The sequence below is a fragment of the Crotalus tigris genome, unplaced genomic scaffold, assembly GCF_016545835.1.
Source record: "Crotalus tigris isolate CLP2741 ecotype Arizona unplaced genomic scaffold, ASM1654583v1 scf7180000024461.2689607, whole genome shotgun sequence".
Classification (NCBI taxonomy): Eukaryota; Metazoa; Chordata; class Lepidosauria; order Squamata; family Viperidae; genus Crotalus; species Crotalus tigris.
Genome location: NW_024100631.1, coordinates 312,725 through 338,028, shown reverse-complemented (window position 1 = coordinate 338,028; position 25,304 = coordinate 312,725). Strand labels below are relative to the sequence as shown.

General features: G+C 45.4%; 1 protein-coding gene across 2 annotated transcripts in view; it reads right to left on the bottom strand.

Moving 5' to 3' along the window:
- Positions 1-5,277: 5,277 nt before the first annotated feature.
- Positions 5,278-25,304, bottom strand: part of MMP17 (matrix metallopeptidase 17) — a 71,697-nt gene continuing 51,670 nt past the window's right edge. For both annotated transcript variants that reach the window (XM_039332361.1, XM_039332360.1), the window contains 9 exons: positions 24,582-24,714; positions 20,559-20,685; positions 14,417-14,700; positions 11,835-12,011; positions 11,251-11,350; positions 9,936-10,018; positions 6,979-7,131; positions 6,482-6,739; positions 5,278-5,979 (listed from right to left, as the gene is read on the bottom strand). In XM_039332361.1, the coding sequence (XP_039188295.1) occupies positions 5,657-5,979; positions 6,482-6,739; positions 6,979-7,131; positions 9,936-10,018; positions 11,251-11,350; positions 11,835-12,011; positions 14,417-14,700; positions 20,559-20,685; positions 24,582-24,714 (1,638 nt within the window). In that variant the 3' untranslated portion in view covers positions 5,278-5,656. The remainder of the gene's footprint in view (positions 5,980-6,481; positions 6,740-6,978; positions 7,132-9,935; positions 10,019-11,250; positions 11,351-11,834; positions 12,012-14,416; positions 14,701-20,558; positions 20,686-24,581; positions 24,715-25,304) is intronic.

The window sequence follows — 25,304 nt, the reverse complement described above, 5'->3', positions numbered from 1 at the left end:
AACAGGGGTGACATGATAACAGTGTTCCAGTATCTGAAGGGCATCCACAAAGAAGAGGAGGTCATGTTATTCGCCAAAGCACCAGAGGGAAGGAGAAGAAACAATGGTTGGAAACTGATCAAAGAGAGAAGCAACCTGGAATTAAGGAGAAACTTCCTGACAGCAAGGACAATTAACCAGTGGAACAGCTTGCCCCCAGAAATCGTGGGTGCTCCATCACTGGAGGATTTTAAGAAAAAAATGGACAACCACTTGTCTGAGATGGTATAGGTTCTCCTGCTTGAACGGGGGGCTGGACTAGAAGATCTCCAAGGTCCCTTCCAGTTCTATTCTATTCTATTCTATTCTCTATCCTCTATATTCTATTCTATATTCTATTCTATATTCTATTCTTTATTCTATTCTGTTCTATATTCTATTCTATTCTATTCTATTCTATTCTATTCTATTCTATTCTATTCTATTCTATTCTCTATCCTCTATATTCTATTCTATATTCTATTCTATATTCTATTCTATTCTATATTCTATTCTATATTCTATTCTATTCTATTCTATTCTATTCTATTCTATTCTATCCTCTATCCTCTATATTCTATTCTATTCTATTCTATTCTATTCTATTCTATTCTATTCTATTCTATTCTATTCTATTCTATTCTCTATCCTCTATATTCTATTCTCTATCCTCTATATTCTATTCTATTCTATTCTATTCTATTCTATTCTATTCTATTCTATTCTATTCTATTCTATTCTATTCTCTATCCTCTATATTCTATTCTGTATTCTATTCTGTTCTATATTCTATTCTATTCTATTCTATTCTATTCTATTCTATTCTATTCTATTCTATTCTATTCTATTCTATTCTATTCTATTCTATTCTACTCTACTCTACTCCCAATAAAGATTCTATTTTATTCTATTCTCTGCCCTATCCTATCCTATCCTATCCTATACTCTATTCTATTCTATTCTATTCTATTCTATTCTATTCTATTCTATTCTATTCTATTCTATTCTATTCTATTCTATTCTATTCACTATTCTCTATTCTCTATTCTCTATAACCTATCCTATCCTATTCTATTCTCCAGTCCAGTTCTGGAGTCTTGTGGTAGGTTTCCAAGGCTGCTATCTCCATTCCTGAATCAAACACCAAACGGAGATCCTTTCTCGTTCCACCTGTACAAAACTGTAGAGCACAAATCACTTTCCAAATTCTGAACCAGGTTTAAGGACCCCAAAGGTGCTTTTTTCCAAAAGGCAACTGGACCTTCTTGGTTTCGTTTCCTTGAAAACGTTTCGCTTCTCATCCGAGAAGCTTCCTCCGTTCTGATTTCAGTCCATTCAGTTCAGCTTCTTAGATGAGAAGTGCAATGTTTTAAAGGAAATCCTCCCCCCCCCAAGAAATTCCAGTTGCTTTTTGGAAAAGCCCCTTTGGGGCAACCATGACCTGGAGGATTAAGAATCTCCATAAACAGGTTTAGGGATCCAAGTAAGATGCTGAGACTCTAGAAAGAGTGCAGAGAAGAGCAACAAAGATGATCAGGGGACTGGAGGCTAAAACATATGAAGAACGGTTGCTGGAATTAGGTATGTCTAATTTAACGAAGAGAAGGATGAGGGGGGACATGATAGCAGCGTTCCAGTATCTCAGGGGCTGCCCCAAAGAAGAGGGAGTCAGGCTATTCTCCAAAGCGCCTGAAGGCAGGACAAGAAGCAACGGGTGGAAACTAAGCAAGGAGAGAAGCAACCTGGAACTAAGGAGAAATTTCCTGACAGTTAGAACAATTAACCAGTGGAACAACCTGCCTCCAAATTGGTGAATGCTCCAACCCTGGAAGTTTTTAAGAAGAGACTGGACAGCCATTTGTCCGAAATGCTATAGGGTTTCCTGCCTGAGCAGGGGGTTGGACTAGATGACCTCCAAGGTCCCTTTCAACCTTCTTCTTCTTCTTCTTCTTCTTCTTCTTCTTCTTCTTCTTCTTCTTCTTCTTCTTCTTCTTCTTCTTCTTCTTCTTCTTCTTCTTCTTCTCCTTCTCCTTCTCCTCCTTCTCCTCCTCCTCCTCTTCTTCTTCTTCTTCTCCTTCTCCTTCTTCTCCTTTGCTGTAGTACATAGGTCAGTTAAAGGCTCTATGGTTGAACTCACACCTCACTTTAAGCTAGGTTAGTCTTAGCCTGAGAGGTTTTGTGTGTGTGTGTGTGTGTGTGTGTGTTAAGGTTTAACAACTGCCTTGCTTAGCAAGAAAATTCTGGTCCCAGTTGTGACTGTAAGTCAAGAACAATGTGTATTGAAAAGCCATGATAACTTTCACTGATACGAACCAAGGAAGGAGATTGAAGGAGAACATTGTGAGCATCAAGCCATCATCAAATGCCAACCGGAGATTGTTGCAGTTCCCTTCCCACATTTCCTAAGAAAGGCAGTGCTAGCACATTTTATTGCTCCAGACATTTACCTAGCTAGACTTTGCTGGCTTTCAGGAAAGCTGTTGAGCTGGCAATGGTCCATATCAACAAACTAAGTGTCTGAATGGTCTCCGTGCCAGCCATTAATTTCCAGTTTGTCTTTATTGTCCTATGGTTGGCTGCCAAGATCCTTATCAGCAGGTGGAACAAATGTTTGCATTCATCATGTATCAAAGACGCAGGGAAAGAAAGAAAGAAAGAAAGAAAGAAAGAAAGAAAGAAAGAAAGAAAGAAAGAAAGAAAGAAAGAAAGAAGTCAGGAGAGGAAAGATTCTACCTAGCTAGAATCAAAGCTCGGAAGGGTCAAATTTGACAAAATCCAACCACTTTGGTCAAGAATCAAAGATAAGGTGCCAACACTACCGTTTCTCTCCTGAGAAGTTTAACATTACATGTTACTCTGAATTAGAACATACTGTAGAATAACAGAGTTGGAGGGGACCTTGGAGGTCTTCTAGTCCAGCCCCCTGCGCAAGCAGGAGACCCTAGACCATTTCAGACAAGTGGCTGTCCAGTCTCTTCTTGAAAGCATCCAGTGATGGATCACCCACAACTTCTGAAGGCAACGCATTCTACTGATCGATTGCTCTCGCCATTAGGAAATTTCTCCTTAGCTTGGCTAGTGAGTTGGGTTTGGCCAGTCTAAAGAAAAGAAGAAATAGGGGAGACACGATAGCAGTGTTCCAGTATTTGAGGGGCTGCCACAAAGAAGAGGAGGTCACATTATTCACCAAAGCACCAGAGGGCAGGACAAGAAACAATGGTTGGAAACTGATCAAGGAGAGAAGCAACCTGGAATTAAGGAGAAACTCCCTGACAGTGAGGACAATTAACCAGTGGAACAGCTTGCCCCATCACTGAAGATCTTTAAGAAGAGACTAGACAATCACCTGTCTGAGATGGTGTAGATTCTCCTGCTTGAGCAGGGGGCTGGACTAGAAGACCTCCAAGGTCCCTTCCAGATTCTATTCTATTCTATTCTGTATTTTATTATTCTATTCTATTCTATTCTATTCTATTCTATTCTATTCTATTCTATTCTATTCTATTCTATTCTATTCCATTCTATTCTAATCTTCTTTTCTTTTCTGTTCTGTTCTATTCTATTCTATTCTATTCTATTCTATTCTACTCTATTCTATTCTATTCTATTCTATTCTATTCTATTCTATTCTATTCTATTCTATCTATTCTACATATTCTATTCTATTCTGTTCTGTTCTAATTCTAGATTGGTTCTCTCCTTGATTAGTTTCCACCCATTGTTCTTGTCTTGCCTTCTGGTGCTTTGGTAAATAGTTTGCCCCCCTCATCTTTGTGGTAGCCCCTCAAATATTGGAACACTGCTATCATATCCCCCCCCCCCCGATTTTCTTTTCACTAGAGTAGACATAACCAATTCCTGCAATAGTTCTCCATATGTGTTAGTTTCCAGCTCCTTAATCGTCTTTGCTAGCACTCTTTCTAGAGTCTCAACATAAATTACGGAGTGGCTTCTTTGAATCTGACATTAAAGGTTGCCTGAACCTGATCAGGAGTCTTTATCAAAATGGACCATGGATGGTGTGGTAGGACTCCAATCCATCAGGGCTTCTTCCACACCTAGAATTAGCAAAACACAGCTTAGTGTGACAGGCAACGCTACCTATTTCTCCATTTAGACTCTGGACGATGGAGAAGGTGTCCGTCTACCTACTTTGTCCGCCTTGTGTGTTGAAATTCAAAACTTCAACCTTCAGCCGAGATGCGTTTCTCTTCAAAAGCCACAATTGTCAGAATGTCTCCATCTCTGCGATTGCACCGCCCCATTCTCCCTTTTGCTTTCTCCTGGGGAAACCTCCCAGTGTGTTTTTTAGGCAAACAACACAACATTGTAGGATTACATCCCTGGATTAAATAATGGGAAATCCACTTTGTGTGCAATCCCACTCAAGCGACGCCGGTCCGGGTTTTTCAAATCTCCCGGAGCTGCTTTCAGTTGGGGGTTTAATTTTCTGATGACAAAGGGTAGTCCTCAAGACTTTTGATGCCAAATCAAAAAAATTCAGAGCCATTTTTCAGTATTGCACCGAATAGGCTGGTCCATGTTTACAAAATCCCTTCTATTTCTAAAGTTCTGGCTTTGTTCTGCCAAATCTAATAATCTTTGCTGCCCTCATCTGGCAACGAATGAATTTCCCCCCTCTCTTTTAATATCGTAATTAGGCCGTGCAAGTCATCTCAACTTATAACCGTTCGTTTAGTGGTCGAAGTTACAACAGCACTGAAAAAAGTGAGTTGTGACCGTTTTTCACATTCACAAGTGTTGCAGCATCCCCAGGTCACATGATAAAAATTTTGCTTGGCAACTGGCATATACGTATGACTGTGGCGGTGTCCCAGGGTCACCCGATCACCCTCTGTGACCTTCCCATCCCAGTCCCAACAAACAAAAGACAATGGGGGAAGCCAGATTTGTTTAACAACTGCACAATTCACTTAGCAACCATGGCAGAAAAGATCGTAAAATAGGCCCAAACTCCCTTAACTAGTGCCTGGCGTAACAACGGCCCTTATGAGCTCAATTGTGGTTATAAGTCAAAGACTAATTGTGATCACACCCTGCAACTTTTCCCAACTCATTGGGGACTAAATTCTCAGAGGTTCCACCTTGGTCAACGCCGAATCTAAAAGGTTGATTTTTTTAATTATTATTATTTTTTTTTTGCAAGGAGATGCAAAGGGGGGTGGAGGGGGGAAATGTATTTTTAAATACCCCAAGCAAGAGAGAATAAATAACCCCTTGGGAATATGACTGGCTATGTGGCAGGTAGAGAAACTTTATTCATAGGCATGGTGGGGAGACTGGGCAGAGGGGAGGAAGTGAAAAATCTGCAAAATCTGGTGTGAAAGTTAACTAAAAGAAAGGAAAGGAAAGGAAAGGAAAAGAAAAGAAAAAAGAAAAAGGGAGCCATAAACCCACCTCAGCCAACAGAAGGAAATCAGAACAACAACGACGGTAATAATAATAATTAAAAATGCTTTTTGCTTCTCATGGAGAATTTGAAACTAATTCCACATCACATTGCTAGGAATGTTAGATGTCGCTTTCTTAACACGGCTGCAACTGGGGACCTGGGTCCGTTTCACCCCAGCATCCATTTGCACCCCTGAATTGCTGCTGTCCACAGCAACCCCGTCGGTCATAGAGGTCTGTGCGTCAACACCGCTGTCCACAGAGCGACCGAGACCAGAACCCCGCCGAGTCTGAGGGAGCTGTGAGGCCGGAAGTCAGAGGAAGACGAGGTACAGGAGCAGACTTCACTTTCTGATCGGCTTTCGTCGTGGTATCCCTGTTGGGAGCGTCCCCTGGTCCTGGAGCGCCCAGCTGGCTCTGGTGCATCGGCCTGCATGTCGCTGCACACCAGCCAGTCTTTTGCAATCGAGCGGGGATAGCCCGATTCGGCCTCCAGGTCACTGTCCGCAACTTTCCAGTATTCCTTGCCCTTGAAAAAGTAGGTGGCCCCTGGGAGAAGAGACCCAGAAAGAAGGACAGGGTCATGGTTCCGACAGATGAAACCCTTCAAAGAACTTCGAGGCATTGTTTACCCTAAAGAATCTTTATTCGGGTAGCACGGCATCAGCTAAGCCAAAATCTGAATTCCCCTCCCCTGAGCACATAGTATCAAAGCACAATTCCCTCCTCTCATTAACAGTCATAAATCACATTCTCCAATTAGTTTGAAATGCGGGCTTTCCCGCCAGTTCTTCAACCCGCCATTCCTTATCATCTCTTATTTCAAGCAACCTTGAATCGCACACGACTACTACGATCTTGTTATGTCTAACTAATTCTCATGCACATTCTTCCTTCCCCCCCCCAGTAGATGGGCCCAAATTGTGGTCATACGTCAAGGACCACCTGTATGTATATTGGTGTTCTGGCCTAATTGGGAGATGTGCTAAGCGTTCTCCTTACTTGCAGCAAAGCTTGGCTCAAAAGAAGCTCTCTGGGCGTCCAAACTCACCATCTGACCAGTGCGTGGCATCGTCCAGCTGGCTGGGGATGCCTTTCCACAGCCTGCTTTCTAAAGGATAACCCGCCTCCATTCTCTGCTGGTGGTCATCGTAGCACCAGTGGAGATCATCTTTGAAGAAATAGGTCTTGTCGTTCTGGGCCCAGGAAAAAGCTGCATCAATGCCTCCTAAGGGCAAGCCGAAATCCGAGATGGGCCGAGGGTAGCCTTCTTCAACGTTGTTGTCTTTGAACACCCAATAGCGGTCCCCTGGGGAGAAGTAAGAGGTAAGTAAGCAATCACTTCTCACTCCATTGGGCCAACTTTGTCCAATATGGCTACAGGTCAAGGATGGCCATCAGCTCACAGGGCATTAAGGAAATGAAAACAACCTTCCACACGAATCTCCAAGTAAGGAATGAAACAAACTTTTCAACCCAGCGGGGAAACCAAACGTTTGGGGAAAGGAGAGTCAACCAACGTAAAGCATGGCAGACGTTGCCTTCTACCTTTGAAGAATACGATCTTATGGTCGCGGGTCCTCTCGTACACCGCATCCACGCTGTCCAGGTTGAGAGGCAATCCCTTCCAGAAGCGATGGATCTGAGCTGGCTGAAGGGACACCAGGTGCTTGTTGCGAGTCAGTCGCCAAAAATACTTGCCTGGGTGGAGAAGATCCAGTTAGTAACAAGGGATGGAAAGCCTTGTTCATAAGGCAACCCAAAGTGAGGATTAGCACTCCACTAGACCTTCTGTGCAGAAGTGACTGGACCAGGGGTGTCCAACCTGGGTAACTTTAAGATGGGTGGACTTCAACTCCCAGAATTCCCCAGCCAGTTATAATGCCTGTGGAGGGCTGGGGAATTCTGGGAGTTGAAGTCCACCCATCTTAAGGTTGCCAAGGTTGAGCAACATTGGCTTAAAGCCTTGGTTAAACCAACCCATTGAGCTCCAGCAACCATAGAGTCTTATCTAGAGAAGCCCGACCCTGGGGGATTCTGGGAGTTGAAGTCCATCCATCTTAAGTTGCCAAGGTTGGACAGCCCTGGACTAGACCAAAAAGGTAGCGAAAAGGATGAAGTCTGTTCCCAGTGCTATAGAGAGTGATGTAGATCACTTGAGGACATTTACGGATCTCTGAAGAATTTCTGATATCTCAAAGGCAGAGCCTGCAAGCCCAAATCTTCCCATAGCAAAAATACGTTTGGTAAGTTGAGGTAGCCCCCTCCAAATACATATTCAAGAGACAATCAGCCTTCTGCAGCTTTAGCAGCTGTGGACATTGTATTTACACTCTTGAGCAGTGGTTCTCAACCTGTGGGTCGGGACCCCATTTGGGGTCGAATGACCATTTCACGGGGGTCGCCAAACCACGCTGTCTGCCATTTTTTTCCCTTTTCCCTAGTTGTCCTACTCCCTCTTATTGGTGGCCACACCCACTTGGGGGTCACCACAACATGGGGAACTGTATTATGGGGTCACGGCATTAGAAAGGTTGAGAACCACTGCTCTTGAGGGACATTAAGCCCAGGCTGAAAAACAGAGGAGAATAGAGCAGAACTACTAACCCTGAAACATCTGCAGAATAGCTCAGATTTATATATATATATATGTAGGTCTTTGGTCATTTAGGTTTTCTCCCGCGTCAAATTGGAAGTGTCTTGGTGACGTTTCGACGAAGTCTCATTAGTCATCTTCAGGCTGGTGTTTTCGGCTTCATGCTTCTAGGAGCACGAAGCCGAAAACACCAGCCTGAAGATGACGAATAAGACTTCGTCGAAACGTCGCCAAGACTCTTCCAATTTGACGCGGGAGAAAACCCAAATGACCAAAGACCTACATACAAACACCCGTGAAAACCTCAGAAAATATATATATATATATATTAAACAATAAAATATACGAACACCAGGAAGTTACAAAACTATAAAAAGTTTTAATAAAACCAGAATATATATATATATATAAATTACCATTCTACAAATTCATGTCACTTTGCACTTCTTCCTTCCTTCGCTTTATTTGACATTGATCTATGGGGGAATAACACCCCATCCTCAGGAAGTGGGATTTATAAATCCTTGCGTTAACGGCTAAAAAGGGGAATGGGGGGGGGGAAGATGGAAGATGGAAGGAACCAGGAATCAAATCTGGTCTCTTTGCATCTTTACGAGAACTTCAGGCGATTAAATCAGCATCTTTTTTGCATCGGTAATGAAGCTTTTACCATGCTGTTGGGGTAAGGCTCGCTATTTAGTTTCCAATATCTTTGGGAGAGATGCCGGTTCTTTTTTAAGTGGCTTCTTCTGCTAAACGATCATTTAGAAGCTCAAAAGTTCAAAAGCGCTCCAGAAGCTCATTTGACAGGATGGAGAGCTGCATGAGTTAGGAGGAGGTGGGAGATGACATGAGCTTTGCATACCACCAACACTTTCAGGTTTCGTCCATGGCAGCACTAAGCTGGGGTGAGAAATTCCTGCCCTGTTGGCCTGAAAAGGTGAAACTGGTCAACATTAACCAGGGGTGGGATTTGGGGGAAAGAATGATTACAAGGCTGAAATCGGGAAGCTGAATTTAGCAGAGGTTGACATCCCTCGTGTCTGTGAGGTCCCAGATAGTCTCTGAGCTTGGTGGTTTCCTTGCAGACATTTCATGACCCAAGGAGGCAACTTCATCAGTGCTAAAAGGGTTTGCTTGAGGACTGATGATGTAACCTGGTTTGGTCATGAAACGTCTGCAAGGAAACCACCAAGCTCAGAGAGCATCAAGGACTCTACAGTCCTCCACCAAGCTCAGAGAGCATCAAGGACTCTACAGTCCTCCTCCTCCTCCTCCTCCTCCTCCTCCTCTCCAGAAATACATTCCCTTCTAGCACTGGTGATGTAACCTAGTTTGGTTATGAAACATCTGCAAGGAAACCACCAAGCTCAGAGAGCATCAAGGACTCTACAGTCCTCCTCCTCCTCCTCCTTTTTTCCTCCTCCTCCTCCTCCTCCTCCTCCTCCTCCTCCTCCTCCTCCTCCTCCTCCTCCTTTTTTCCTCCTCCTCCTCCTCCTCCTCCTCCTCCTCCTCCTCCTCCTCCTCCTCCTCACTCCAGAAACGCCATTCCCTTCTAGCACTGATGATGTAACCTAGTTTGGTCATGAAACGTCTGCAAGGAAACCACCGAGCTCATGGACCACCAAGGACCCCACCGTTCAACCCGTTGACTCTGTTTGTCATAAGGTGGCCAAAGAGGTTCCCATGACCCTGTGACAATGCAACCACCCCAAATACAGTACATGTCAGTTGCCAAGCCTCTGAATTTTGATCACATGACCACGGGGATGCTGGAACGGTCGTGAGTGCAAAATGGCCACAAGTCCCTTCTTTTTTCCATTGCTGTGGTAGCTATGAACGCTCACTAAGTGGACAGTTATAAGGTGAGGACTACCTGTCTATCTGCCCTGCCTGAACCTCAGCTCACCTCTGAAGAAGAAAACCTCTCCACGGATCTGGGCCACGGCGTCGAAGTGTGTGCTGCATCTATTTGGCACGTCTCTTCTAAACCTGATGAAAAGGAGGAGATTCAATCAATCAATCAATCAATCAATCAATCCATTTATTACAGCCGAAGGCCAACACATAAATAAAACAAAACTAAACCGAACCAACACAAGAGGACACAGCAATATATTACAGTCAATGATGTAATCAATTAGTGACCAAGGTCTGTCTAGTTCAGTGGTTCTCAACCTTTTTAATGCCGCGACCCCCAACTGGTCGTAAGTCGGGGACTACTCAACCGGTCATAAGTCGAGGACTACTCAACTGGTGCAGCGCCGTTTGCAGAATGGGACTTTTGGCGGGCTCAGCAGGGCAGAGACAGCCTGGACAATCCCCACTGCTGCTGCATGGAATCTAGCCACCTGCACTGTGATCACCTCCTGCTCGTCCTTAAGCAGCCACTGGAGATAAATATTTTCTGAAGGACCGGGATACCGATCAATCAAGCCGAGGTGGCGCAGCAGTTAGAGTGCACTACTACAGGCCACTTTAGCTGACTGTGTTCAGCAGGTCAGCGGTTCAAATCTCACCGGCTCAAGGTTGACTCAGCCTTCCATCCTTCCGGGGTAGGTAAAATGAGGACCCAGTTTGTTGGGGGCAATGTAAATATATATATATACATTGCTTACTGGTGTACACCGCTTAGAGAGTGCTCGCACTTAAAGCGGTATATAAGTCTCATAAATAAATAAATAAATTATGGGAGGATATGGTTTTTCTGAATAGTTCTATAGAAGGAACATCGAAGGAGCAGGTGTCCAGTGGTCTCCACCTCTCCTGAGCCACAGGAGCAGAGTCTTTCAGCCAATGGTGTCTTTTTATACTTGCCGTACAGGACGGCCGATGGAAACGCAAAAGGAGGAGATTAAAAATAAGTCAAATAAACAAAGCCACCATCCTCCACTCACCCCTGCCTGGCCAAATCTACCTTTGGGCTCAAGCTCAAAATTAAACTCTTTTCATTCTTGCCAATTTCAACACTGGAGATCTGTTCTTCAATCCCATAATATCCACTGTTTCTGAGGACGTCTGACAGAGGACATCTCTTGACAGCGGCGCCCGATCCGCAAATCCAGATACTTTCTGCTCCAAATGAAAGAGATGGTATCTGGGGTTGGGATGGCGGAACATCTATTCTGCTCGCTCGTAACCCACATTTCACCCGATCTTAATTCAACGGTCCTTTCAGCTTCTACTCCTTCCCAAAGAAATTGGGGATGTACAGTTTAGCTTACGGCACAGTGGAGTGATTCTCGGGGAAATCTGGCAACATGGGATGGTTATCTGCATTCGATATTTCAGGTTTCGCCGTCGGAGACACGGATTCTCTGACTCCTGCAAAGGAAAAACCAGGACGGATGAAAGCAAAGTGGGCTTCAAGGAGATCGTTCAAGTCAACGTTTCCAGAGACAGCATCTTCTAAGATCCCATCATCATATCCTCCACCATGTTCCCTTAGGCCAGGGGTCCCCAACCCCCGGTCCGTGGACTGGTACCGGGCTGTGGCATGCCAGCAACCGGTCTGCACAAACAAGCAAAGCCCCATCCGTGGGATGCGGGCAGCACAACAAAACCACGTCATTAATATGAGTCAGTTTAAACAAGGGTCTGAATTTTGACCACGTGACCCGGGGGATGCTGCAACGGCCCTAAGTGTGAAAAAAAAAAGATCCTAAGCACTGTTGCCATTTTCATCGGTCACTAAACAAACGGTTGTAAGTCGGGGACTACCTGTAATGGCTTTTTAGTTTTTTTTTTAAAAAAAAAATAATAAAATATGAACTCTCGTCCGATTAGCTGGGAGAATCCTGACACGCACCATAGAGCTGCCAAATCCGAACTTTATCTTCATAGGGCAAGTCATATTTCAGGGGGTCTCCCACCGGCCCCTGGTAGTACGGCCTCATGATTGACTCTGTAGCAGAGATGTGGGCTAAGCCGATAGCGTGGCCAAATTCGTGGACTGCCACAGCAAACAAATCCATCCCCTCGGTATCTGAAATGAAGAGGGAAGACCCACGCAGATTATTGCCTAAGTGGGGAGCTTCTAACTTTTCCTTAGGTTCTCCTGCAAGTGTAAAAATAAAAAAAAATACCCGTTAATCCACCATAAGACAGTTTTAGGCAGGCTGAACATGTTGGTTTAAGGCAGTGTAATGTAAGGACCCAGCCCACTTTGCATCTTAAGAAGACAGAACTCTTGGAATAGTTCTTCCAACAGGCATCCTTTATTAAGAGAAAATGGTTGCAGGCGTTCTAGAAAAGGACTTGGGGTCCAAGCTCTCCCATTCAAGGTTTTAAGGGGTTCCCCAGTAGCCCCACCCAATCACCCCCTTCTTCCAGCGACAGTCTCAGGCATTACACTCCCACCCCCTTTTCCTTACTGCCGGCTGGAGGGAGACTTCAGAGAGGAGTACATGAAAGGTAATAGCCCCATTGTTATGGTTAGCCCTTTCGGTGATACACACATCCAGTTCCTTTCTTCAGAGAAAACTACATGAAAGGTAATAGCCCCATTGTTATGGTTATACATATTTTGGTAATACACACATTCAGTTCCTTTGAAGTGCACTGAAGGAAGTGAGGGCCATAAAGCCCCTTTGTTCACCCCCCCTCCCCTTCACCGTATGACAGAATCCATAGAAGGCAGAAATGGGGTTTTCTATAATTAATAACTAGAGATGAAATATAATTGGATTCTGACAGTTTCTCAACCTTGACCATTTTAAGGCATGAGGACTTCAACTTCAACTCCCAAGGCTGGCTGTGGAATTCTGGGAGTTGAAGTCCACATGCCTTAAAATTGTCAAGGTTGAGAAACACTGGCTTAAGGTATGCCTGACGGTTGCTTACTATGGTTGACTGGTAGAAAGTCATCCTTCGCTGTAGGTGGACTCAACTCTCCTGCTATTGTGGTGCAATGTCTTCTTAAGTTCAACCCCAATGATTGAGTCAACTCTTCTGCAACTCCGGCCTGGCTTTGTTGTCTAGATCAGAGGTCCCCAACCTTTTGGGCACCAGGGACCGGTTCCGTGGAGAGAGGTTTTTCCACGGGCCGGAGGGTGCGTATTTTTGTGTGCTGCCTGCATCCCACGGATGGGGCTTTGCTTGTTTGTGTGGACCAGTTGCTGACATGCTGTGGCTCAGTACTGGTCCACGGACTGGGGGTTGGGGACCCCTGTTCTAGATGTGGATGGTGCAATATCTAGACCTTTTTGTTAATCCTATGGTATCTCCATGGTTGTATATCTTTAGACTATCTTCCTTTGGACTTATTCTTACTCTATCATTCCCCCATTCTTCACATTGGTGCCTATGAAGGCATGCAAAACCATCCTTTACAAATTGGAACCTACAAGAACATAGAATGATAGGGCTGGAAGGGACCTTGGAGGTCTTCTAATCCAACCCCCTACTCAAGCAGGAAACCCCATACCATTCCAGACCATTTCCAGCTGCCAAAAAAGGCCAACACAGTGCTGGGCTGCATTAACAGAGGGATAGAATCAAGATCACGTGAAGTGTTAATACCACTTTACAAGGCCTTGGTGAGGCCACATTCAGAGTACTGCATCCAGTTTTGGTCACCACAATGTAAAAAAGATGTTGAGACTCTAGAAAGAGTGCAGAGAAGAGCAACAAAGATGATTAGGGGACTGGAGGCTAAAACATATAAGGAACGGCTGCTGGAATAGGGTATGTCTAGTCTAATGAAGAGAAGGACGTGGGGGGACAGATAGCAGTCTTCCAGTATCTCAGGGGCTGCCCCAAAGAAGAGGGAGTCAAGCTATTCTCCAAAGCCCCTGAAGGTAGGACAAGAAGCAATGGATGGAAACTAATCAAGGAGAGAAGCAACCTAGAACTAAGGAGAAACTTCCTGACAGTGAGAACAATCAACCAGTGGAACAACCTGCCTCAGAAGTGGTGAATGCTCCAACACTGGAAGTTTTTAAGAAGAGACTGAACAGCCATTTGTCCGAAATGGTATGGGGTTACCTGCCTGAGCAGGGGGTTGGACTGGATGACCTCCACGGTTGTTGTTGTTGTTGTCGTCGTCATCATCATCATCATCATCATCATCATTATTATATGGTTGTCCAATCTCTTCTTAAAAGCCTCACCACTGGAGCACCTACAACTTCTGGAGGCAAGCTGTTCCACTGATTAATTGTTTTCACTGTCAGGAAATCCCTCCTTAGTTCTAGGCTGCTTCTCTCCTAAGTTTCCATCCATTACTTCTTGTCCCGCCTTCAGATGACTTTGAAGAATATGTCGACCCCTTCTTCTCTGTGACAGCTCCTCAAGTACTGGAAGACTGCTATCATGTCACCCCTAGTCCTTCTCTTCACTAGACTAGACGTGTGGTTTCAAACCCTTTGGTCCTTTTTCTGCCCCACATACCTGATGACCGGAAAGTCCAATATTCATCATCATCAAAGTGAGTGTCTCCAGCGGTATGATGTTCTCCTGGGAAGAAAGCGTGGGCTACCGTGCCGCCCGGGCCATCAAAGGGATAGTCGTCATTGTGATCGGTTTTGGAGAAGTCAATCTGGATGTCCGCATTGTTACCGGCCACTTCGTGGAAATTTAGAGGCGTGATGTCACTCCACACCTTCAAGGCGTAGTACATGAGGGCGCGAACTGTGTCGTGGCCCAGATGGGAGTCTTTGGGGAACGTTCGAACTCTGAAAGAGAGTTAAGGATCAAAAAATAACTCTTCCTTTCAACCACCATGACACATCGCTGGTCTTTCTTAGCTTGTGGTCCTGCAACACCCAGCAGAATTGAATTTTTTTTTTAAAAAAAAGCACCTTAGCTAAGAATTTTGAGAACCATCGTTTCAACGTTCCTGGGGGAGGGGGCATTAAGGACACCGTGCTTATTTAACTCCATTACATTCTTTACGGCTTACAGCAAAAAAAAAAAAAAAAAAAAAAGCAATAAAACCAGACAACGAAATTATTTAAAAATGAAGCAGGCTGCCTGGTTCAAGACAGCGGAGCTGATCAATAAAGCAAATTTTAAGTCATTTGTTTAAAGCTGTGCATCTGTCAGCCTCGATAAAGCAGTCTATGTATCGTATGCCGCATTTCCGCAGAGAGCGTCTCGTACAGCGAGAAAAAAAAAATGGATCTGCTTATCTAGAGCAGGCCCAGCTCAAGTACAGTTCACGGAAGCGGAGAGCAGTGGCTGTTTTTTTTTAAAAAATCTGTCCAGAGCTGGTGTTTTATTCCCTGTCTCCAAGAGCATGCTTGCGACATGATTTAATGAAAAAGTAATTTGTTTTTGTGAGCAGAGCTGGACTCTCAACAGTTGCCATAAACCACTGGAAAAACCAATCACCCTCACTTCGCAGATAATACAACATTATGAGCTTAGTTTCAGAGACTGACTGCTTTTTGGAAATACTATGATTCTCCCTCCCTCCCTCCCTCCCTCCCTCCCTCCCTTCCTTCCTTCCCTCTTTCCCTCCCTCCTTCCCCTTTCCTTTCCTCTCCTCTCCTCCCTTCCTCTCTCCTTCTTTCCTCCCTCCCTCTCTTCATCTCCTTCCTTCCTCCCTCCCTCCCTCCCCTTCATTTCTTTCTTTCTTTCTTTCTTTCTTTCTTTCTTTCTTTCTTTCTTTCTTTCTTTCTTTTTCTTTCTTTTCTTTCCTCCTTCCCTCCCTTCATCTCCTTTCTTCCTCCCTCTCTTCCTCCCTCATTTCTTTCTTTCTTTCTTTCTTTCTTTCTTTTATTTCCTTCCTTCCTCCCTCCTTCCTTTCTTTCCTTTCCTCTCCCTCCCTCCCTCCTCCCTCCCTCCCTCCCTTTTCTTCTTTCTTTCTTTCTTTCTTTCTTTCTTTCTTTCTTTTATTTCCTTCCTTCCTCCCTCCTTCCTTTCTTTCCTTTCCTCTCCCTCCCTCCCTCCTCCCTCCCTCCCTCCCTTTTCTTCTTTCTTTCTTTCTTTCTTTCTTTCTTTCTTTCTTTCTTTCTTTCTTTCTTTTCTTTCCTTCCTCCTTCCTTTCTTTCCTTTCCTCTCCTCTCCCTCCCTTCCTCCTCCCTCCCTCCCTCCCTCCCTTTTCTTTCTTTCTTTCTTTCTTTCTTTCTTTCTTTCTTTCTTTCTTTCTTTCTTTCTTTCTTCCTTCCTTCCTTCCTTCCTTCCTTCCTTCCTTCCTTCTTTCCTTTCCTTTCCTTTCCTTTCCTTTCCTGCTGGCTCCTGTAAGGTTGAAGGCTGAAAGACAGCGAGGTGACGCAAAACGGTCCCCAGCAGGACTTGGAGCAATGGGGATGGCCCACTCTCCCTGCTGCTGCTCAATGGTGCTGCTGCAGCTTCCTGATAAAACCGGAGTGGGAAGGGGCTGATTTTGGAGGCCGGACGCTTTTAATCTGGCCCTCCCAAGAGAGAGAGACATTCATTTCCAAGTTGGCACCGTAGGTGTTCGCCCAAAGCCAAGTGGGGAAATTCATCAGTTCAGAGTGTAAATGAATGAACCTTCGCTGCATGCCCAGAAGGCAATAAATGGGCCGTTATCTCGGAGTACATTCTCCTTTCAGCTTTGGCACCTGCAAAGGTCTTCTTCCTGTCCACTGAGCCCGGCCAGACATCCGCCTCCATAAAATAAGACCTAGCTGCAGGCGCTGCTTTATTAATTGATTGCATTTTTAACCTCCTTACGTCCTGCCGGATCCAGACGGGTACCTGAAGCAGGAGAGGAAATAATTCAGAAGGAACGGGCAACGAGGGTGAACTTTCTTGCCTTCATCTCCCCACCGGGCCTCAACAGAGTACACCTGTCCAGATGTGGGTGCAGCTGGAAGGGGCGGCTACGGCCGGTTCGAGGTTCTCAACTCCACCGTCGCTGCTTGGGGACTCAAAATCATTTCCCGAGAGGCAGACAAGAGGCCTTCCTTCTTTCCCTCCAGGACGCCAGGGAAGAGGGCAAGTCGGGAAACAAACCGAGTAAGGTCAAAGGGGCAGACCCAGAAGAAGACGGAGGGAGGATATGTCAAAGACAGGCTACAACTCCGTGAAATAAGAATGGTGGAGGCGTCCAGAAGATCAAGAGCCAGAACTTTGTATCTCTCCGGGCTCCCGAAATAGTAAAAGAAGGAGGAAGGAGGAGGAGGAGGGGGAGGAGGAGGCAACAAACAAACAACTGCATCAAAGGACAATGGTTGAAGGGTCCAGAAGATCAAGAGCCAAAACTTTGCGTCTATCTCAACATCCGAAACAGTAAAAGAAGAAGGAAGGAGGAGGAGGGGAGGAGGAGGAGAAGGAGGGGGGAGGAGAGAGGAAGAGGAGGAGGGGAGGGGAGGAGGAAGAGGAGAAGGAGGGGAGGAAGGGGAGGGGGAGGACAGGAGGTGGAGGAGGAGGGGAAGAGGAAGAGGAGGAGGAGGGAGGAGGGGAGTGGAGGAAAAGGAGGAGGAGAGAGAAGGAGGGGAGGGGAGGAGGAGTGGGAGGGGGAGGAAGAGGAAGAGGGGAGGAAGAGGAGAAGGAGAGGAGGAAGGGGAGGAGGAGGACGGGAGGAGGAGGAAGAGAAGGAAGGCAGGAGGAAGAGGAGGAGGAGGGGAGGAGGACAGAAGGAGGAGGAGGGGAGGAGGAGGAAGAGGAAGAGGAGGAGAAGGAAGGCAGGAGGAAGAGGAGGAAGGAAGGAGGGGAGGAGGAGGAGGGGAGGAGGAAGAAGAGGAAAAGGAGGAGAGAGGAAGAGGAGGAGGGGAGGAGGAGCAGGGAAGAGGAAGAGGAGGGGAGGAGGAAGAGGAGGAGGGAGAGAGGGAGGAGGAAAAAGAGGATGGGAGGAGAAAGAGGAAGAGGAGAAGGAGGAAGGAGGAGAGAGGAAGAGGAGGAAGAGGAGAAGGAAGGCAGGAGGAAGAGGGGGAGGAGGAAGAGGAGGAAGGAAGAAGGAGGGGAGGAAGACGGGAAACAAACAAGTAGTAGGCCCTTCCTCTCACTCTTACTCTTTGCTCCATTTTCATCGAACCAACCTCAACAACACCAACAACCTCGGCAGCAGCTACTGGCTCAGTTGCTGACCTTGAAAGGGCTCAACACAACTGGATCGTAGCCATCTGGTTGACCTTCAACAGCTGGCCGTAAAACCCTTGAGAAGAGCTACAGAATCCAAGATCTTGGAATCCGGAGCTTCTCAGTTCTCCACGAAGAAGAGTTCTGCTTCTTCTCACTTCAGCTCCAACGGATGGCTGTAGCCCCTGTCTTTGGGGTGCAGCCTTTGGAGAAGAGGCTCCTTCTGCAAGACCTTTTGAAAAGCTAGGAGGCTGCTGCTCGGGAACCCAGCGGCATAAATCCTAGGGCTGGAAGGGGCCTCGGGGGTCTTCCAGTCCAACCCTTTGCCTGGCACCTTCTGGCATCTTGGACAAACGGGCTGTCCAATTTTTTCTGGAAGACCTCCATCGATGGAGCAGTAGCCCGAGGACTCTTCAAGAGGGCTTCCACCACGCTCTCTTTTCTTACGCCCTTCTTGGTCGTTGCCATCAACCTCCACAAACTCCCACACGGGGCCGTAGGGGGCGCTCTGGCCACATCGCTGAATTTGGATGAGTCGCTAAGGTCAAGAGAAGCCAACTGGAGAACTTGTTCATCATGCAAAATTCTCTCTGGGGGAGGGGGGAGAGAAATCTCTCCAGTTCACGTTGATCTTAAGAGTCCTAGAGAGGGAATAAATCACGCCCGGTGCCCAAATGGATCTTTTTCCTACATGATCCGCCTTCAGATCGGAAGACCTCGGTGGCAAGGGAGCGGTATTTAAGAGGGTTTCGTGAAAGGGCAAACGACCAAAGTGCTGCTGAGGTCTGGACCTTGTGAGTCATAACCCGTCTTGTGAAAACACCCACTTCTATTTTCCCCAGCCTAATTCCTAGATCTTTCTACTTTCTGTCTTCAATGTTGACAGCTTTATTTGGTATTTTTGGGAAACTGCAAAGTCTGGATTCATTTGCCAATTGGAACAAGAATCTAGTCAACTAATAGTCAGCACTAAATTGGCACTAGATAACACTTAATGGAATTCAAGAGCGGTTGGACTTAAGGCTGCTTGTGGGAACGTGACAACTCCAGGCTGATTCCTCTCCTGACTCCACCCCAGATTCTATCTCTGTCTCCTAGATGTAGCACCCAAATCAATAAGATGCATTAACAGAATAATAGAAGAATAACAGATGAATAATAGAGTTGGAGGTATAGTGAATAGGGACCATGGAGGTCTTCTAGTCCAGCTCCCTGCTCAAGCAGGAGAACCTATACCATTTCAGACAAGTGATTGTCTAGTCTCTTCTTAAAAACCTCCAGTGATGGAGCGCCCACGATTTCTTGGGGCAAGCTGTTCCTCTGATTAATTGTCCTCACCGTTAGGAAGTTTCTCCTTAATTCCTGGTGGTTTCTCTCCTTGATTAGTTTCTTGTCCTGCCTTCAGGTGCTTTGGAGAATAATTTGACCCCCTCTTCTTTGTGGCAGCCCCTCAAATAATGGAAGAGACCTTGGAGGTCTTCTAGTCCAACCCCTTATTCAAGCAAGAAACCCTATACCATTTCTGACAAATGGCTGTCCAATCTCTTCTTAAAAACCTCCAGTGCTGAAGCATCCCCAATTTCTGGAGGCAAGCTGTTCCACTGGTTAATTGTTCTAACTGTCAGTTCTCTCCTTGGTTAGTTTCCATCCGTTGCTTCTTGTCCTGCCTTCAGGGGCTTTGGAGAATAGCTTGACTCCCTCTTCTTTGGGGTAGACCCTGAGATATTGGAACCCTGCTGTCATGTCACCTCTCGTCCTTCTCTTCATTCAACTAGGCATGCCCAACATTTGTCCGGCACAAAGATGATCAAGGGACTGGAGGCTAAAGCATATAAGGAACGGCTGCTGGAATTGGGTATGTCTAGTTTAATGAAGAGAAGGACGAGGGGGGACAGGATAGCAGCCTTCCAATATCTCAGGGGCTGTCACAGAGAAGAGGGAGTCAAGCTATTCTCCAAAGCCCCTGAAGGCAGGACAAGAAGCAATGGATGGAAACCAATCAAGGAGAGAAGCAACCTAGAACTAAGGAGAAACTTCCTGACAGTGAGAACAATTAACCAGTGGAACAACCTGCCTCCGGAAGCAGTGAATGCTCCCACACTGGAAATTTTTAAGAAAAGACTGGACAGCCATTTGTCCGAAATGGTATAGGGTTTCCTGCCTGAGCAGGGGGTTGGACTAGATGACTTCCAAGATCCCTTCCAACTTTACTATTATTATTATTATTATCTCCCAAAACCACAGTGCTGACCAATCCTCTCCAAATCACGATTGGTAACCCTACAAAGCAAACTCACCAAATAACCCAACCAGCTAGAGCTCTGTTTTGGACCGCAAGCCAACCAAAGCTTTTTCTGGAGGTTTAAGGGGTCAGGAAACCTCACCACCTTCACATTATAATGGAAGCCACATTTGAGAGCGTTTGCATCCAACATTTGTTAAATGGCGTCTTTGGGGTCAGGTGATGACACTATCCTCCCTGAAAAGAGCTCCCATCGTCACTCACCGAAAGGGCAGCGATGGCATGAATGATTTCATTTCCTACCTCCAGGATAAATTCCTTTTCTTCCACTTGTTAGCTCCTTGGGTATATCGTTTCTTCCTCGACTTTGCTTCTGCAAGATCCGGCAAAGAGCAGCGTGGTGTCTTCATCAGTTTGAAGGTGGCTTCGTCTACAGATTCCCCCCCAAAGACCCCAAAAGAAAGAAAAGTGGGTCTTCCTCAATTCATACAGACACGTTCATAACATCCCACCTGGGATTTTTTTTAAAAAACAAACTTATACTAACGTAACAGTAGAAGCCTTTGAGATGTTTTATTAGATGGAGGACCCATCATTTCTGGAAGTAAGTGGTTCCACGGATTAATTGTTCTCCCTGGTTCTAGGTTGCTCCTCTCCTTGATGAACTGCAACCTGTCCTGTCCCCAGGGGCTTGGAGAATAGGTTGACTCCCTCTTCTTAGTGATAGCTCCTCAAAAAGTTGAAGACTGCTATCATGTCCCCCCTAGTCTTTCTCTTTGTTAGGCTAGATATACCTAGAACCTGTAACCATTCATCATATGCTTTAGTTTCTAGTTTTCGTTAAGTCATCCCTTTCCCCCCTCCCATTTTCAAAAGGGGGAAAAAATAAATATCTGCTCAACTTGGTTGCAGTAGCAACCAAAAAAGATAACATAATCCTGGGTTGTTTAAACAGAGGCATCGAATCAAGATCACGCAAAGTATTAGTACCGCTTTATAAAACCCTAGTAAGGCCACACCTGGAATACTGCAGCCAGCTTTGGTCACCATATCACAAAAAAGAGGTTGAGAGTTTGAAAAAAAATCAGAGAAGAGCAACTAAGATGATCCAAGGCCTGGAGACTAAAACAGACGAAGAACGGCTGCAGGACTTGGGTTTGGCTTGTCTAAAGAAAAGAAGAAATAGGGGAGGCAGGATAGCAGTCTTCCAGTATCTGAGGGGCTGCCCCAAAGAGGAGGGGGTCACATTATTCACCAAAGCACCAGAGGGAAGGACGAGAAATAACAGTTGGAAATTGATCAAAGAGAGAAACAACCTGGAATTAAGGAGAAACTTCCTAACGGCGAGGACAATTAACCAGTGGAACAGCTTGCCACCAGAAATCGTGGGTGCTCCATCACTGGATTTTTAAGAGGAGACTGGACATTCACCTGTCTGAGATGGTGTAGGTTCTCCTGCTTGAGCAGGGGGCTGGACTAGAAGACCTCCAAAGTCCCTTCCAGCTCTATTCTATTCTTTGGTCCTTCCAAGCCTCCTCTATCCCTCACCAGCTAAACTCCTTGGAAACCAAAGAACCCTTTTTTGTCTGCAGCGAGAGAGAAAATATAAAATAAAAAAACTCAGGGATGGCAAAGCAATCCAGAGAGCTTCTCTTGAGATCGGCTCTGCTGTTCTTTCAAAAAAAAAAGAAAAAAAGGAACCAAAACTGGAAAAAGAAAAAAGAGAGAGAAAAAAACAACTTTTGCAATATGTTCTTTCTATTAGCCTTTGCAAAGGGGAGAAAGCGCACGCTCGATTTTTGAACGATAAGTGGCGTGCCTTTTCAACACTTGGAGTGGATGCATTGGAGGGGGAAAAAAAATGAATTTAAAAAAAGAATAAAAATAAAGACAAGCCGTTCTTCATTTGGCCCCCAGGCAACCCGGAGCATCTAATAAGATGGGAAAGGAAAAGAAAGAAAATAATAATAATAATAATAATTACATCTCCTTAATTAAGAAGCAAGGCGAGAGAGCTGCTAGGAAGCTGAAGCAAAGAGCTTTCAACGGCACTGCCAGGAACGGGGCAGGGGCTGCGGAGTCCCTAAACAGCCAATCAGCAATCCCATCCTCCTGGTTTCCAAAAGGGGGGGCTTTCTAATGAGCAGAAGGCTGCCGGAGGGCAGAGGATGGTCCAGGAGATGGAAAAGCAGGCCAGTTTTATCAGCCGGGCAACGCGGATTCTTGAGGTTGATTCAGGGAAGGGAGGGATCTTATATAAGAAGCGGTTTTCCTTTGCTTGGTGCTGTCTGAGCTTGGTAGGTTTTTTTTTTTTTAATGATGTTTCATAACCCAGCTAGGTAACATCATCAGTGCTAGAAGGGAGGGGGCATTGTGGAGAGGAGGAGGAGGAGGAGGAGCAGGAAGAGGAGGAGGAGGAAAGTTTGAGGTCCTTGATGGTCTCTGAGCTTGGCTGTTTGCTTGCAGACATTTCATGACCCAACTTGGTAATGTCATCTATGCTAGAAGGGACAGGGAATTGGAGGAGGAGGAGGAGGAGGAAGAGGAGGAGGAAGAGGAGGAGGAGGAGGAGGAAGAGGAGGAAAGTTTGAGGTCCTTGATGGTCTCTGAGCTTGGCTGGTTGCTTGCAGACATTTCATGACCCAACTAGGTAATGTCATCAGTTCTAGAAAGAATGGGGGGGTTATGGAGGAGGAGGAGGAGGAGGAAGAAGAAGAGGAAGAAGAAGAAGAAGAAGAAGAGGAAGAAGAAGAAGAAGAAGAAGAAGAAGAAGAAGAAGAAGAAGAAGAAGAAGAAGAAGAAGAAGAAGAAGAAGAAGAAGAAGAAGAAGAAGAAGAAGAAGAAGAAGAAGAAGAAGAAAGTTTGAGGTCCTTGATGGTCTCTGAGCTTGGCTGTTTGCTTGCAGACATTTCATGACCCAACTAGATAACGTCATCAGTGCTGGAAGGGAGTGAGGTTTGCAGGGAGGAGGAGCAGGAGCAGGAGCAGGAGGATTGGGAGATCCTCTGAGCTGGGCGGCTTTCTTGCAGACATTTCATTACTGAAGTAGGTAACATCATCAGTGTTAGCATGACCTAGTTGGTTTATGAAATGTGTGCAAGAAAACAAAGCAATCTCAGAGACCCCCGAGGGCTCCAGGGGTCTCAGTCCGTTGCAACTTAAGGGCTGGAGAAAACGCTGGAGGATTTGAATCGGGAGAGTTGTATAATTAGTAAACTTAAATCGATTATGTTTAATATGTTTGCATAATCCTGTATTTTGCTCTGGGAAGTCGGGGGGGAGGGGGCTGAGGGGGGTGGATGGGTCGAAGTTTAAGCACTTCAGATAAATTAGAAATAGTTTTACTGTATATAATATTAATGTTTCAATTTGGAGAGAGGAATTGCTCGGGCATTCCCCCTGGACCGCATCCGGAGCGAGAAGGTAGAAGAAGGGGAGAAGTAAGCAGGAAGGTGGAGGAGAGGGGGAGAGTGAGGAAGAGGAAGAAGAGGGAAAGAGGCAAGTTGATTGGGGGGTGGATGCGGTTTTTGGGGGGAAATGGGTGGGCAATACCGAAAGTGGTGTGTATCAATTTCTTTTATTTTTTTATCTGAAGTATTTTTAAGATTGTAATGTATTGTAAAATTGAAAATAAATATATATATATATATATGAAGGTCTTTGGTTGTTCGGGTTTTCTCCCGCGTAAAATTGGAAGTGTCTTGGCGACGTTTTGACGAAGTCCCATTCGTCATCTTCAGGCTGGTGTTTTTGGCTTCGTACTTTGAGCAGCAAGTACGAAGCCGAAAACACCAGCCTGAAGATGACGAACGGGACTTCGTCGAAACGTCGCCAAGACACTTCCAATTTTAAGCTATTTCGAGTTCCGTTAACTCTCTTCAGCCAGACTTACTCTTCTGAGATTCGAACCTGGGCTTATCTGCATGTTAGGCAGTTGTTATAACCTCTAAGCCACAGGTTCTCTCCCACTCTGTTAGCTATCAGGAGAGAGACAGGAGGAGGAGATTTTTACCTTGAATGTACACCCTGTCAGCCCAAATATGGGAGAAAGAAATCTTCTTTCTTTTTCTATATAAAAAAAAAGAACAGTGTCCTTGAATCTCTCGCTTTACGCCTCCCATTTCTGAGATTGCGCTGGGAAAGCCCAAAAGGCATCCGTGAATTATGGCCCCGTCCTTCAAGTCTAGAAAGTCTCCAGCACAAAATGTTCTCCCCTGAAGATACTGGAGACTTGTCCCGTGATGTCTGCATCAAAGCGGTAGCCTTTCCCTGAGGGCATAGCAATGGAACTACTTCCCCCCTCCCCGTTCCTGGTCCTTCACTGACCTAGAACGCCGGTGGCTTCAAGTCCTCCAAACTGTTGCATCACCATGATGGCTTTGGTGAGCTCTTCTTGGGTCTGCAACTGTCCTGTGATGGGATCCGCTGGGGGCAGGTAGCCAAACTTGGTCAGCCAATCCTATTGGAAAAGGAAAGGAGGGAGGAAGAAAGAAGTGGATTCAGAAAAGGCCGAAGTCTCTGATTCTGCTTCATCTACAATACAATACAATACAATACAATACAATACAATACAATACAATGCAATGCAATGCAATACAATGCAATACAATGCAATGCAATATATTACAATACAATACAATGCAATGCAATACAATACAATTTATTACAATGCAATGCAATGCAATGCAATGCAATACAATACAATATATTACAATACAATACAATACAATGCAATGCAATACAATACAATTTATTACAATGCAATGCAATGCAATGCAATACAGTACAATACAATAACAGAGCTGGAAGGCACTTCGGAAGTCATCTAGTCCAACCCCCTGCTCAGGCAGGAAACCCTATACCATTTCAGACAAATGGCTGTCCAATCTCTTCTTAAAAACTTCCAGTGTTGGAGCATTCACTGCATCTGGAGGCAGGTTGTTCCACTGGTTAATTGTTCTAACTGTCAGAAAGTTTCTCCTTAGTTCTAGGTTGCTTCTCTTCTTGATTAGTTTGCATCCGCTGCTTCTTGTCCTGCCTTCAGGTGCT